Source organism: Octopus sinensis, linkage group LG11, assembly GCF_006345805.1.
Source record: "Octopus sinensis linkage group LG11, ASM634580v1, whole genome shotgun sequence".
Classification (NCBI taxonomy): domain Eukaryota; kingdom Metazoa; phylum Mollusca; class Cephalopoda; order Octopoda; family Octopodidae; genus Octopus; species Octopus sinensis.
The window spans coordinates 18,992,018-19,007,017 of record NC_043007.1 but is presented as its reverse complement, the minus strand read 5'-3'; the positions used below and the strand labels follow the sequence as shown (position 1 = coordinate 19,007,017).

Here is a 15,000-nt window from a genome sequence, read left to right as displayed (position 1 = left end):
CCAGCTGGGGAACACATACACCATTGAAACCGGGAAACCGGGCCCACGAGCCTGGCTAGGCTTTAAAAAGGTGGATTTATTTATTTATATATATATAATATATATGTATGTGTGTGTGTGTGCCTTCCATATATTGTATAAAAGATCGTGGGTAAGGCCAAAACAATGTGAAGTAAATGCAAGGTAAATCACAAGAAAACAAATATGTGAATTAATGGTATTCAATATTTCGGGGTTATGTCCCCATTTTTTGCATTTACTTTGCATTGTTTTGACCTTACCCACAATCTTTTGTAGAATATATTCTACACAATGCTTCACAGTAATTATTCCATTATAATATAGATATTATATATATATATAGATATATATTATATATATCTAATATATATATATTATATATACATATATCTATATATATATACATATCTATATTAATATATATCTATATTATGATATATATATATATTACTTATATAATATATATATAATATACATATTATATATATATATATCTACATATATATATATATTATATATAATATATATATATATATATATATATAGGCCAGGAGTGGCTGTGTGGTAAGTAGCTTGCTAACCAGCCACATGGTTCCGGGTTCAGTCCACTGCGTGGCATCTTGGGCAAGTGTCTTCCGCTATAGCCCCGGGCCGACCAATGCCTTGTGAGTGGATTTGGTAGACGAAACTGAAAGAAGCCTGTCGTATATTATGTATATATATGTGTGTGGTGTATGTTTGTGTTTTTCCCCCCTAGCATTGCTTGACAACCGATGCTGGTGTGTTTCGCGTCCTCGTCACTTAGCGGTTGGCAAAAAAACCGATAGAATAAGTACTGGGCTTACAAAGAATAAGTCCCAGGGTCGATTTGCTCGACTAAAGGCGGTGCTCCAGCATGGCTGCAGTCAAATGACTGAAATAAGTAAAAGAATAAAAGAATAAAAGAATATATATATCATCATCATCATCATTGTTTAACATCTGTTTTCCTTGCTGGCATGGGTTGGACAGTTTGACAGGAGCGGTCCAGGCTCCAATTGTCTGTTGTGGCATGGTTTCTAAGGCTTGCAGCCCTGCCTAATGCCAGCCACTTGACAAAGTATGCTGGGCGCTATGTTCAACCCATGCCAGGATGGAAGGCGGACATTAAAAGATAATGATGATGATGATGATGATAGTGATGATGTACAAGATTTTATATTCTCTAACCAGCATGTGCCTGCATCCAGATACAGTGTTGGTGGCCACTGGACAAGTTGGAAAGGCGCCATACATTTGTGTCTGGGATTCCAATACAATGAAGACAATCTCCTATCTCAAAGACCAGCATCAACATGGCATTGCAGCAATGAGTTTTGACAAATGTGGCAATGTAAGTTAATTTCTTTCATTTCCATTGTTTTTTATTTTGTTTTAATAATACATTAATAATAATAACATCGAAAAATACCTTAGGAATGAGAACCCAGGTTTGAAATTTCCCCAAGACACCTGATGAAGGCTGGAGGGTATATCAGCCGAAACGTTGTGTTAACAACAAACAGGATGAGAACAAATATCCATCGAATGTAAATAATGTACATAATTCCACATCTCTTAAATATAGAACTGTATTCTCATCAGTTTGTCTTAGATGTCCATGCATGTTTTCAAACAGTTAGTTAGCCTTGTGAAGGTGCATGGCTCAGTGGTTAAAGTGTCGAGCTTACAATTGTGAGGTTGTGAGTTCGAATCCCGGACCGGGTTGCGTGTTGTGTTCTTGAGCAAGACAATTTATTTCACATTGCTCCAGTTCACTCAGCTGTAGAAATGAGTTGCGACATCACTGGTGCTGAGCTGTATCGGCCCCTTTGCCTTTCTCTTGGATAACATCAGTGGTGTGGAGAGGGGAGGCATAGTATGCATGGGCGACTGCTGGTCTTCCATGAACAACCTTGCCCTGGACTTGTACCTGGGAGGGTTACTTTCTAGGTGCAATCCCATGGTCAGTCATAACCGAAGGGGGTCTCCTAGTTAACCCTCATTTCATACATTCTGAGTAATATAAAAGATGTGATGCAGGATGTCAATATGTCTAACAACAGATGTAGGAATAGTAACCCATTATGGGCCCCATTTGAGCCTCTTAATGTCAGCAACTGCTGGGATCTGAAATGTCTTTCAGCTTTAAAGCGAAGACTCTAGTCTTTAACAAACTAGTTACCATAGTAATAAACCACCCCACCTCTACAGATCTAACCTCCACCCTCATTACCCATGCATCTAGCAACTGTCCCAAACCTGTCGTGATTCTAGTATTAATGTTATGTCTTGTCTTTTATTTTCCTGTTATTGGTCATTGATGTCCACTTGTATTCTGTAGAGACTGGTCTCTGTTGGCACTGACCCTCATGCCACCATCAATGTCTGGGAATGGAAAAAAGGAAAGGTTATAGCAACCACCAGGGGTCACAATGACAAGGTGAGTATAAACACGGAGGAAAAAAGGAAAACCTATCTCGAATCCTACCACTCATTCAAATATGTAAACAATACGGTCTGGTACTGTTACTATGTGTGTGTGTGTGGTTTGATCAATAGGTATCCAGACTGTTGCCATAGTAACGAAGTCAAAGTATGCAGAGTGAAGCCACTTGGCAAAGATTGACCTTCAACTTTGCTGTGCATGTACACAAAGTTTTAACATTCTAACTCACTTTCGTTGTTTACAGCAGTGCTTGGAAGGAAGGTGTGTAGCGTGTGTTCATTGCATTGGCCATGACAGTGAAAGTTGAGCAGAGAATTTGCATCAAATTTTGCCAAAATCTGGTGATACCTGCTCAGAGGCCTACGCAATGTTTTCAAAAGGTTTTCATCATTCTTGACATAATGAAGGAGAACTTAGGCAACTGAAACCCAAGTGTCTTTTTGGTCAGCTGAAAGCAGTTTTGGCACAAACTTGGCAGACATGTGTCTCATATCCAAATCTTCATTGATAATGGATTGAACTGAACCCTAACTAATCTGCACATCCTCTGATAACTCATGGATTGTGATTCGATGATTTCCCCTCACAGCTGTACGCACATTGGCGATGTTTTTCTCAGTTCTGCTGGTTGCGGATTTCTCAAAATGTTCATCAATGCTAGCATGGAAAGCAAACGTTAAACGATGCCGCTGCTGCTGCTGATGATGATGATGATGATGATGTTGTGTCTGGGGAGAGTCATTCTCTTTTAGTGCCCTATCATTTAACGCACTCACTGGTACACTTTCCAAGATTTTCATTGCGTGTTGCAACCTTTAACTCTGTCCATTATCCGAGCTGTGTTCTTTTTGGTTGTTTGGATGGTGATGATGATGACGACAACAATGGTAGTGATTATATTGATGGTGATGATGGTGATGATGGTGATGATGGTAATGATGATGATGATGATGATGATGATGATGATGGTGGTGATGATGATGATGGTGATGATGATGATGATGATGATGATGATGATGTTGATTATATTGATGGTGATGATGATGATGATGTTGATGAAGATGATATTGATGATGATGATGATGATGATGTTGATGAAGATGATGATATTGATGATGATGACAAGGATGATGATGATGATGATTGTGTGGTACAGTGGTTCTTTTTTTTTCTTTTTAAATATAATTTTATAAATTATTATTATTTTTGCCTCTCTTTCAGGTATTCGATATTCAGTTCAACATCTTCGAAGAGAACTCGATCGTCAGTTGCGGAGTGAAACACATCAAGTTCTGGAACCTGTGTGGCAATTCCCTTCAAGCTAAGAAAGGAGTGTTTGGTAAAACCGGGGAAATACAGACGATGTTGTGCCTGGCCTTCAGTCCTGACCAGACAACTTATGCTGGGACCCTATCAGGGGACATCTATATTTGGAAAGGAAGCCATTTATACAACACCATCTCAGATGTCCATGATGTAAGATTATGTCCGACCGTTGGATTTATTCCTGTTATCTATTCATTCTTTGATTTGGCGTTAGGAAGGGCATTTGGTGTTAGGAAGGGCATTTGGGGTGAGGAAGGGCATTTGGTGTTAGGAAGGGCATTTGGTGTTAGGAAGGGCATTTGGCATTAGGAAGGGCATTTGGCATTAGGAAGGGCATTTGGCATTAGGAAGGGCATTTGGCGTTAGGAAAGGCATCCAGCCATAGAAACACTGCCGGATCAGACTGGGCCTGGTGCAGCCTTCTGGCTTCCCAGACCCCAGTTGCACCGTCCAACCCATGCCAGCATGGAAAGCGGACGCTAAACGATGATGAGGATGATGATGATGATGATGATGAATAAGTGCAGGTATAGCCATGTGGTTAAGAAGTTTGCTTCCCAATCGCATGGTTTCAGGTTCTCATCTGTTTCCCAGAAACATACGTGACCCTTCAGTCCATCACAGAGGAAATTAACACTGGTTGTGCACGGGAACTTCTATATTGCTGAAGATCTTGGTTGTCATCATCATCATCATCGTCGTCATCGTTTAATGTCCGCTTTCCATGTTGGCATGGGTTGGACAGTTTGACTGGAGACTGGCAAGCCAGGAGGCCACACCAAGGTCTAATTTGATCTGGCAATGTTTCTACAGCTGGATGCCCTTCCTAATGCCAACCACTCTGAGAGTGTAATGTGTGCTTTTTACCTGCCACTGGCCCAGGAGCCAGTCAGGTGGCACTGGCATCGACCATGTTCGGATGGTGCTTTCAGGCACAAGTCAGTGCTAGCAGGCTTTGACCACGTTCAGATAGTGTTTTTTACACGTCATTGGCACGGAGAGCCAGTCAGGTGGCTCTGACAGTGACCCACGCATGAATGGTACTTACTGCATGCCACCAGCACTGGTATTGGCCACAACTACAATTTCCATTTGCTTGTGTTTTGATATACTTATGTATGTGTATGTATATTTGTGTATGTAAGTATATGTGCTTATGCATATGAAAAAGAAAGAAAGAAAGAAGGAAAGGAAGAAAGAAAGAAAGAAAGAAAGAAAGAAAGAAAAAAGGAAGAAGAAAGGAAGAAAGAAAGAAAGAAAGAAAGAAAGAAGGAAAGAAAGAAAGGAAGAAGGAAGGAGAGAAAGAAAGAAAGAAGGAGAGAAAGAAAGAAAGAAAGCCGGAAGGAAAGAAAGAAGGAAGGAAAGAAAGAAGGAAAGAAAGAAAGAAAGAAAGAAAGAGACTAAGAAGTCAAGATGCAATCACTTGAGGAATTAATAAAAGGAAATCCTTTTTATAGAATGGAGGAAATTCCAGGTATGGAAGCTAAGCTTAAAATGAAAAGGCCCAAAGGTAACCTTAGTGAAGAGTAAGGTTTTAAGAAAGTAGGAATGTAGACTGGCCCCTGGTACCTTCTGAAAAATGCTCTTGCTTGATATGCGGAAATAAAGGAGTTGGCATAAAGTGGCTACACTATAGCCAGGGTAAGGTGTGGGTGCAGGGGAGATGAGGTGGGAATTACAGGTAGACTGAGGTAAGCTTCATAAAGTGACAGATGCACTGATGGAGCGAGAATTATGAGCATACCAGAAATAGATGGACATCGAACAGTGATGGAGAGGATGGTGATGATGATGATTATAAGATGATGATGATGATGATGACGATGACAATGATGATGATAATGATAAGAGGATAAGATGATGATGACGACGACGACGATGATGATGATGATGATGATGATAAGATGGCTATTTCTGTACTTGTGTGTGTGTGTGTGTCCTTATGCTTGCATAGAATGTGCTTTCCACTTTTACATATTTCCTTGTGTGTATATGTGTGTGTATATGTGTGTGTATATGTGTGTGTATATGTGTGTGTATATGTGTGTGTATATGTGTGTGTATATGTGTGTGTATATGTGTGTGTATATGTGTGTGTATATGTGTGTGCATCTTGGTGTGCAGGTCTGTTTGTGTATGCACTTGCATGCGTGCATTCCTTTGTACACTTGCCTGTGAGTATGTACACACACACACACACATACACACACACACATTCACATGAATATAATTGTGTGTACATTTTCATAAACATATGGTATGAAGTTTGTTCATAGGTGTGTTCATATCTGTGTGTGTGTGTGTACAGATTTCACCTTCACTCTTGACCAAAACATTCATGTACCAACATGTTCTTCTGATCTTAGTTCATGTCACAAATATTCTATTTAGTTGATACACACGCACACATGCACATACTTCACCTTCCACCATCTCACATGCTTAAGTACACACGCAAATATTTGCATGCATACATATTCACAAATATACACAAGCAATTATGAACAGATGCACTTATACATTGACACATGCATATATGTATGTGTATATATATATATATATATATATATATATATGTATGTGTGTGTGTGTGTGTGTGGAGGTGTGCAATGGACCAGTGGTCAGGGCAGCAGACTCGTGGTCTTATAGGATCGCAGTTTCGATTCCCAGACCAGGCATTGTGAGTGTTTATTGAACAAAAACACCTAAATCTCCACGCGGCTCCAGCAGGAGGGATGGAGTGGTGATCCCTGCTGTACTCTTCCACCACAACTTTCTCTCACTCTTTCTTCCTGTTTCTCTTGTACTTGTATTTCAAAGGACCGGCCTTGCCACACTCTGTGTCATGCTGAATCTCCCCGAGAACTACGTTAAGGGTACATGCATCTGTGGAGTGCTCAGCCACTTGCACGTTAATTCGGTCTGATTTGGCAATGTTTCTACAGCTGGATGCCCTTCCTAATGCCAACCACTCCAAGAGTGTAGTGGGTACTTTTTATGTGCCACCGACATGTGAACCAGCCAGGTGGCACTGATATTGACCACATTCGGATGGTGCTTTTTATCTACCGCTGGCACAGGAGCCAGTCAGAGGGCACTGGTATCGACCATGATATATATATATATAATATATATATACATTGGCTCGTATAGTGAATGGGGAAAGCTTGGTCTGCAGTGTTTGCAGTCGTGTATGCTTGTCAAGAGCAGGGCTCATTAGCCACCAACGGAGCCACAAATGCAAAATATAAGTTAGTCCTAGAGCACACAATGTTCCTGAAGTTCGGCAATGGTCTTCCTCGGTCACAAATGGACGGCCATCATGTATGTATGTATGTATGTATGTATGTATGCATATATAAATAATATGTGTGTGCATGTACTTATATATATATATGTGTGTTATTTTAGGGTCCCGTGAACACTTTATACATGGGAGAAGAAGGTTATGTGACTGGTGGCAAAGATGGATTGGTCAAACTCTGGGATGGAGACTTCAAGCTCATCACAGTCATCAACATGACCACTATCCCAAATGGTTACAGAGGTAAGCTCAATATCTTTCTTACCCTTAGCTTTTACGTTGTTGATATCTTTTGAAGGGAAACACGGTGAAGAAGGCATTGATCACAAGCAATCAGTGTATCCTTGAGGGTACCAGGGTTAAGGGGCTTCCACCGTTGACTGTTTGATTGTGGGTTCAGAGCTGAGGGTAAATAAGATTTGCTGAATAGTTTGAAATTTGGGATTAAATCTGGAGAGGTTTGAGATTTGCAAAAGGTGGTCAATCAGACAAGTGAGTTTGCTGTGTGTGGCAAATAGATGCTTGGAAAATATTATATTTGCAGATCTATGCAACCCTACCGTCACCACCACCAGCATGCCACCATCACCTGCACGCCATCATCACCACACCCACCATCACCACCACCACTGCCACCAACACCACTACCACCATCTCCACCATCTTGACCACTACTATCACCATCACTACCACCACCACTGTCATTGCCACCACCACCATCTCCACCACCACTATCACCACCACCACCACCAACACCATTACCACCACCACCATCACCACCACCACCACCATTACCACCGCCACCACCACCATCACCGCCACCACCATTACCATCACCATAACCACTGCCACCACCATCACCACCACCACCATTACCATCACCATAACAACCGCCACCACCATCACCACCACCACCACCACAACCATTACCACCACGATAACTACTGCCATTACCATCACCACCACCATCACCACCATTACCATCACCATCATCACCACCACCATTACCATCACCATCACCACCACCACCATTACCAGCACCACCACAACCACCATTGCCAACACCACCACTGCCACCACCATTACCACCACCACCACCACCATCATTACTACCATCCTGATGGTAGTTTGGGAATGTTAATGAATGATACTAGTACTTGTAGCAAGTGAATATACTGCAAAGAAGACAATATAAATGATGTTAGTGATGATGATGATGATTGTGATGGTGTTTTAATTTCTCTAAATTTTTCTTTCTTCTTTTTTTTCTCCTCTTTCTCCCCCCTTCCCCTCATCATTTGTAGATTTGTGTGTCCGAAGCGTCTGCTGGAAAGGAGAGATCATCCTCGTTGGCACCAAAGGCGGAGAAATTTTTGAAGTGACCGTCCACGAACGCAACAAACCCCGTTGCTTGCTGCAGGGCCATGCGGAAGGTGAACTCTGGGCGCTGGCTGTCCATCCTCGCAAACCGATCTTTGCGACCGGCAGTGATGACCATACGCTGCGGTGAGTAAGACACACGATATCATTTTGTTGTTGTTTAGCCACTGGTCAGTCTGGAACTGGACAATGGCAATGGTGTTTTTTTTTAAAAGAAGTTATCTACAGTAATATGTTTATTGATGTAATTTGCTTTTAATGGTGGAACTTGAAGTAGATAAAGCTATAAACATTATCATCATCATCATCGTCATCATCATCATCATCATCATCATCATCATCATCATCATCATCATCATCAACACCACCATCATCACCTTCATCATCATTATCATCACCACCATGATAGGCAGCAGCAGCAGCCCGTGACCCCAAGACCATGTGGTGGGGAAGCAAGCTCCTTAACCCCACAGTCACTCCTGTACCTGGCTTTTAAAAAAATCCCTTTGGATAGAAAAAGCTGAAGGCTGCTATTGGGACTTCAACCCCCGTCTACTCTAAGCATGGAAAATGTTCCAGCGTTGCACCAGAGCAATCCTTCAAATTTCTCCATCAAATTTAGAAGCTTTGTTCTTAGCAGAGAGAATTGTATGTTGTTGACAACCCAAGAATTTAGAAACATGAAAAGACAAGAAATAATTGATTTTTAATTGTAAAGTAATAATTAATGGTTTTAAACTATGACACAAGGCCAGCAATTTGGGGGGAGAAGGTAAGTCAATTACATTGACTCCAGTATGCAACTGGTACTTGTTTTATCAACCTCAAAGAATAAAAAGCAGAGCTGACCAAGGCAGAATTTGAACCCAGAATGTTAAGATGGATGACATGCTGTGAAGCATTTTGCTCACCTTGTTAACAAATCTGCCAAACAACCAATGATTATCGATAGCAGGAACAAAATTCCCAAAAATGGATGGAGAAACTCATAAGATTACTTTGATATAATGGTAGAACATCTGTCAAGTCCACAGGAGATGTGGGTTCAAGTTACATTGCCAGCCTTTGGCTTCATCTTTCCAAGGTTTTTTTTTAGCACAAATTTACATGCTGCTATTTATATTGGGTTGTCCGGAAAGTTCGTGCCAATTTATAGTAGCTTACCTTTCGACTTATTTTAGAACATGGTTGAGTCCATAAAATAGGATTTTACTACACCTCCATTTAGAGCACAGTTTAAGCTATCTTTTCGTGGAAGAAGGTTTATGTTCCTATGACCTGTGTTAATTCTGTAACCTTTTAAAATGGAAGATAAGAATGTTCATTTTCGGCACTTGATGCTTTGGGAACCAGACAAAAATTGCTGCAGCTTGGCTGGGATGTGTTACCCCCACCCTCCATATTCACCAGTTATTGCTCCTTCGGATTTCCACTTATTCAGGTCTCTGCAGAATAGTCTTAATGGTAAAAATTTCAATTCCTTGGATGACGTAAAAAGATACCTTGATGAATTCTTTGCCATGAAACCACCTCAATTCTGGGAAGAGGGTATTTTTGAGTTAAAGGAGAGATGGAGACGCATTGTGCAACAAAATGGTTCATATTTGGTTGATTAAAGATGTAATGGCAAGTATTTATTGACCTTTTTCTTTCTTTTTAAAAATCGGCATGGACTTTCTGGACAACCCAATAGTTTTACTTTCTTCACGCTCCACTCTTCAAAATGAATTATTTTACCATTCTCAAAGTTTATAGAGTCTTATGATGAAAACCTTGGTCCTCAACCAGGGGTCATTCTTTATCTATGAACCCCTTTAATCACTATTTTATTCTGGTGAACCTGTTTGGCTATAAGAATATGGATGATGGGGTCCTTGCAACAAAATGGTAAAGTGGGAATCCACAATTGTATTTTAGGGGCCCCTGAAAATATTTTGTTTTAGACATGTGTTTTGGTAAATATTGCAAGAAACAGCGTCGTATCTTTCTTGAATGTTTGACATAGTTCAACCCACACACTTTAATGTGGGGGCAAACAAAATAGGGGACTAATGCAGTTTTGCACCTCTCCTTGAAAAATACATTTAAAAAAATTTTTTTTTCAGTTTCCTGTTTTAGATGTCGGAAATTACAAATATGCAAAAACAAAAAATAAATTGTTTACCCTCTCCCCCACCCCATCACCTTTAAGATTTTGAACTTCTCCAAAAATTTTTTTTCCCTGTGTTTTAGATGATGGAGATTCTGAATATGCAAAAAATCCACATTTTCAAAATTTTAAATTCAATAAGCATATAGATAGGTGTATAATGAGATAGATATGAATGTCTTCCTGGGGCTAAAAACAACAGTAATCCCGTCTTCAATAGGACTGCCACATTTAGTAGCCAAACGTATCTTATGAATAAAAAGATAGGGATAAATAGATAGACAGAAAAATAAATAAATGGAGGAAAATTTTCAAAATTTAAACTGGTGGGGGAAGAGTTTGGAGTTGGGGGGAAATTAAAAATTTTTTTTTTTGCATATTCGTAATCTCCGACATCAAAAACGTAAGAATCTAAAGAAATTTTTTTCAAAAAACTACATTTTCCAAGGGGTGGTGTGAAACTGCATTAGACCCCCAAAATAGGAATTTTCACAGAAGTTTCTATAAAACTAGTTTTGAATCATCAAATCGCCAAACGGGTTCACCAGAATAAAATAGATAAAGAATGGTCGAGACCTCCTAATGCAAACAATACATCGATATATTTTTTAAACTTTTTCTAGAATTTGGCAAATGAGTAACTTTGAAATATTATCCAAGACAACATTGGAACACAAGATTCGTTCCTGTGCTTTTCGCCACGATGGATCAGAAATTGCTGTTGGTTATGATGACGGTTCGTTTGCTGTACTGAAAACCAGGTGATGAAGCATTTTACCTGTTTTCCTGTTTCTCTCTCTGTCTCTTTTTTTTTTTTCTTGTATAGCTTTTATTTCTAGATTCAGCAAAAAAAAATGCGTTACTATAAAATAGGAAACGTGTACAAACAAAACCGATGCTGGTGTGTTTACGTCCCTGTAACTTTGCAGTTGAGCAAAAGAGACTGATAAGATAAGTACTAGGCTTACAAATAATAAGTCCTGGGGTCGATTTGCGCGACTAAAGGCGGTGCTCCAGCATGGCTGCAGTCAAATGACTGAAACAAGTAAAAGAGTAAAAGAGTATATATATATATACATATGTAATTAATAATAATTATACATATACATATATACATACACATATGTGTGTGTATATAGATACACACGCACACACACACATGTAATATCCACACTTTATGGTTGAATAGAAAGTGTAATGAAATAAGTCAAAGGGAAAAAAAATTTTGCTAAAGGGAAGAATCCCGCTGAAGACGAAGTTATTTGACCAAAGGGAAATAACTCTTTACATTAAAGACAAACTAAAGACCTTTTGAGTTATGGTTCTTTGCGTCCGACGGTTTCTAGTTTTTTTTATAGATTATTCTATCTCAACGTATACACCCTCCCTCTCTCTCTCTCTCTCTCTCTCTCTCTTTCTCTCCCCCCCACACACACATGTTCACACATCCGCGGCTTTCATTTCGTTCTCCTTTTATTTCTTCCTCTCTGTTCTCAATAAACATTCAGCCACAGCAATGCTTCGTTGAGAAGTATCGTGGAAACATCCCGACTGCGTGGCTTTTTTATGTGGTCCCTCATCTCGCTAGAAATAACAACCAAATCTCCTCCAAATATCTATTTCTTTATTACCCACAAGGGGCTAAACATAGATGGGACAAACAAGGACAGACATAGGGATTAAGTCGATCACATGGACCCCAGTGCATAACTGGTACTTAATTTATCGACCCCGAAAGGATGAAAGGCAAAGTCGATATTTCATTCTAACGTTTCGATTTTATATTCTGCCTTTTCCTTATACTTGATTCAATCATTGGACTACGGCCATGCTGGGACACCACCTTGAAGGGTTTTCTTTTAATATTGAGGGAGGTGGGGACTTTACACTTGATCACAGGAAGTTAGAATAAAAGAGAGACAGAAACACAAGTGTCTTAATGTAGCAGGTACTGTAGTGGTTACCCCAGTTGAAAAAAAGAGGGTTTTGACCCTTAACTTAGAGGAAGGTGAATATAAACGGCGCAGGGGATTGGATGGGGTAAATGGGTAGATAGATGGCTATCCGTGTTGGAAAAGAAAGTGGAGAGCAATGAAGATGTTACAGGAAGATGAATATAAGGGGAGGGGCATGGTTGGGTTTTGTGTGTAATTATCAATTGGACTGCCTGACTGACTGTATCAATGTCGGTCCGGCGTGCGGTCACTGAGTCAATGTCTTGTTTTTGTTATTCTTAATCTAAGGGGTCTTAACTTAATCTCTTATCTGAGTGGGGCGAAGTAGGAAAAAACTGAATTTAATAAAGAGAGAAAATCCATTTTTATCTCTTGATGGACAGCTGTCATGTAAGAATTATTGCACACATAAACACACACATAAACGTATAGATACACACACACACACACACTTGCATATGCCTAAAAAACTTGATTAAGGAACTTGTAAAACATGTTTATAGAATTTTGGTGATTACTGATTAGAGATATATTAAGGGCAATGTTAAAATGGGGTCAGACAGCTACAGACACTCTAATGGTTACTTCTTGTAGGGTGGTTGTTGTTGTTGTTGTTGTTGTTGGTGGTGGTGGTGGTGGTGGTGGGTGTTTGCATCAAGGAATCTTTATATTTAGAATATTGTTTATTCTTGAAGGGTCTTAACCTTTAATCTGTGATCCTGGTGGGACAGATTAAATGTCAACGCAAGGACAATGGAATTTAATGAAACGAGAAAATCCATCCATGTCTTGATGGACACCTGTCATAATTATTGCACACATATTCAGTTCTGTACATTGATACATAGACACATGTGCACATACACACACACACACACACACACTCACACACACATACATGCCTCTGCACTTCTGCACACAGAGACACATGCAGACATATGATATTGTCATAACTGTTGCACACAAGTCTATACAGCTGGCATTACCATTGTACACACATACACATACTTAGACAGGCATATATACAGCTACATGCATTCACACACATGCACACATATACATGCAAATACTCCGATACACACGTACAGATATTTACACAGATACAATGTATACACTTATACGGCCCCTGTGCCAGTGGCACGTAAAAAGCACCCACTACACTCACCGAGTGGTTGGCGTTATGAAGGGCATCCAGCTGTAGAAACACTGCCAGATCAGACTGGAGCCTGGTGCAGCCTCCTGGCTTCCCAGACCCCGGTCGAACCATCCAACCCATGCCTGCATCGAAAACGAATGTTAAATGATGATGATGATTATGACGATACATGTATGCAAACACAAGTACATAGATTCATACATGGACACACAGACACACACATGCATAAGTACACATGCATACCTGCATGCATACATTCAAACACATGTAGTATTTGTATATATATGTGTATATATATATGCATGGATGCAACTACAGACAGTCTTGATCCTTACCAGAAAGGGACAATTTTAACCACTACCAATGATGCTCAATGTTGTCCCCTACCTAAAAGGAACACTGTTGACCCTTACAACAACCTCCATTTCTTTACAGGGACATGGCTGAAGTGATCCACACTAAAGATCGTAAAGAAGTCCTACATGAGATGAAATACTCGCCATGTGGCAAGTACCTTGCTGTGGCCTCCAATGACAACTACGTTGACATTTACTCTGCAGACCAACACTACAAGAAGGTCAGTGCCTGTTCTGGGAGCTCTAGTTTCATCACTCACCTTGACTGGTCAGTTGATAGTAAATTCTTACAAACCAACAGCGGAGCCTCTGAAAGACTGATCTACAGCATGCCAGGTCAGTTTCATTGTGGCCACACACACTTTGTGGCCTTCCTTGTCACCCATTCATGCATTTTCTTGTTTTACTTGTTCTTGTTGTTTGGTTCCAGCCCAGCCATTGTCCGGCAGATCTTTAACCCTGTCCTGCCCAGCCATTGTCCAGCAGCATGGTAGTGATGATGGTAATGATGAAGATGATAACGATATTGGTGTTGATGATGATGATGATGTTGATGCTGATGATGATGACGACGACGACGACGACGATGATGATGAGGATGATGATGATGATAATGATAGAGTTGTGGTTGTTGTTGCAGGTGTTTTTGTTGTTGATGTTGATGATGATAATGATGATGTTATTGATAATGTTGAAGATAATGATGATGTTGATGCTGCTGATGATGGAGGTGTTGATGATGACAGCATTGTTGATGATGATAAATATGATGATGACAATATAAATGATGATGATGATGTTAATACAATGATGTTATTGATTATGTCTTCTTTGATGTTTTCAGGTGGTAAACTGGCAATGAACCGTGAGGAAGTGGCCAGCATCC

At 40.1% G+C, this 15,000-nt stretch overlaps 1 protein-coding gene across 1 annotated transcript in view; it reads left to right on the top strand.

The window, feature by feature from the left end:
• LOC115217332 (echinoderm microtubule-associated protein-like 6) overlaps positions 1-15,000 on the top strand; it is a 66,423-nt gene that overhangs the window by 13,944 nt on the left and 37,479 nt on the right. Inside the window, exons 3-10 of the mRNA XM_029786991.2 lie at positions 1,234-1,393; positions 2,384-2,482; positions 3,710-3,964; positions 7,226-7,361; positions 8,423-8,624; positions 11,271-11,408; positions 14,194-14,450; positions 14,959-15,000. The exon at positions 14,959-15,000 is cut by the window's right edge and continues 171 nt beyond it. Of these exons, the coding sequence (XP_029642851.1) occupies positions 1,234-1,393; positions 2,384-2,482; positions 3,710-3,964; positions 7,226-7,361; positions 8,423-8,624; positions 11,271-11,408; positions 14,194-14,450; positions 14,959-15,000 (1,289 nt within the window). The remainder of the gene's footprint in view (positions 1-1,233; positions 1,394-2,383; positions 2,483-3,709; positions 3,965-7,225; positions 7,362-8,422; positions 8,625-11,270; positions 11,409-14,193; positions 14,451-14,958) is intronic.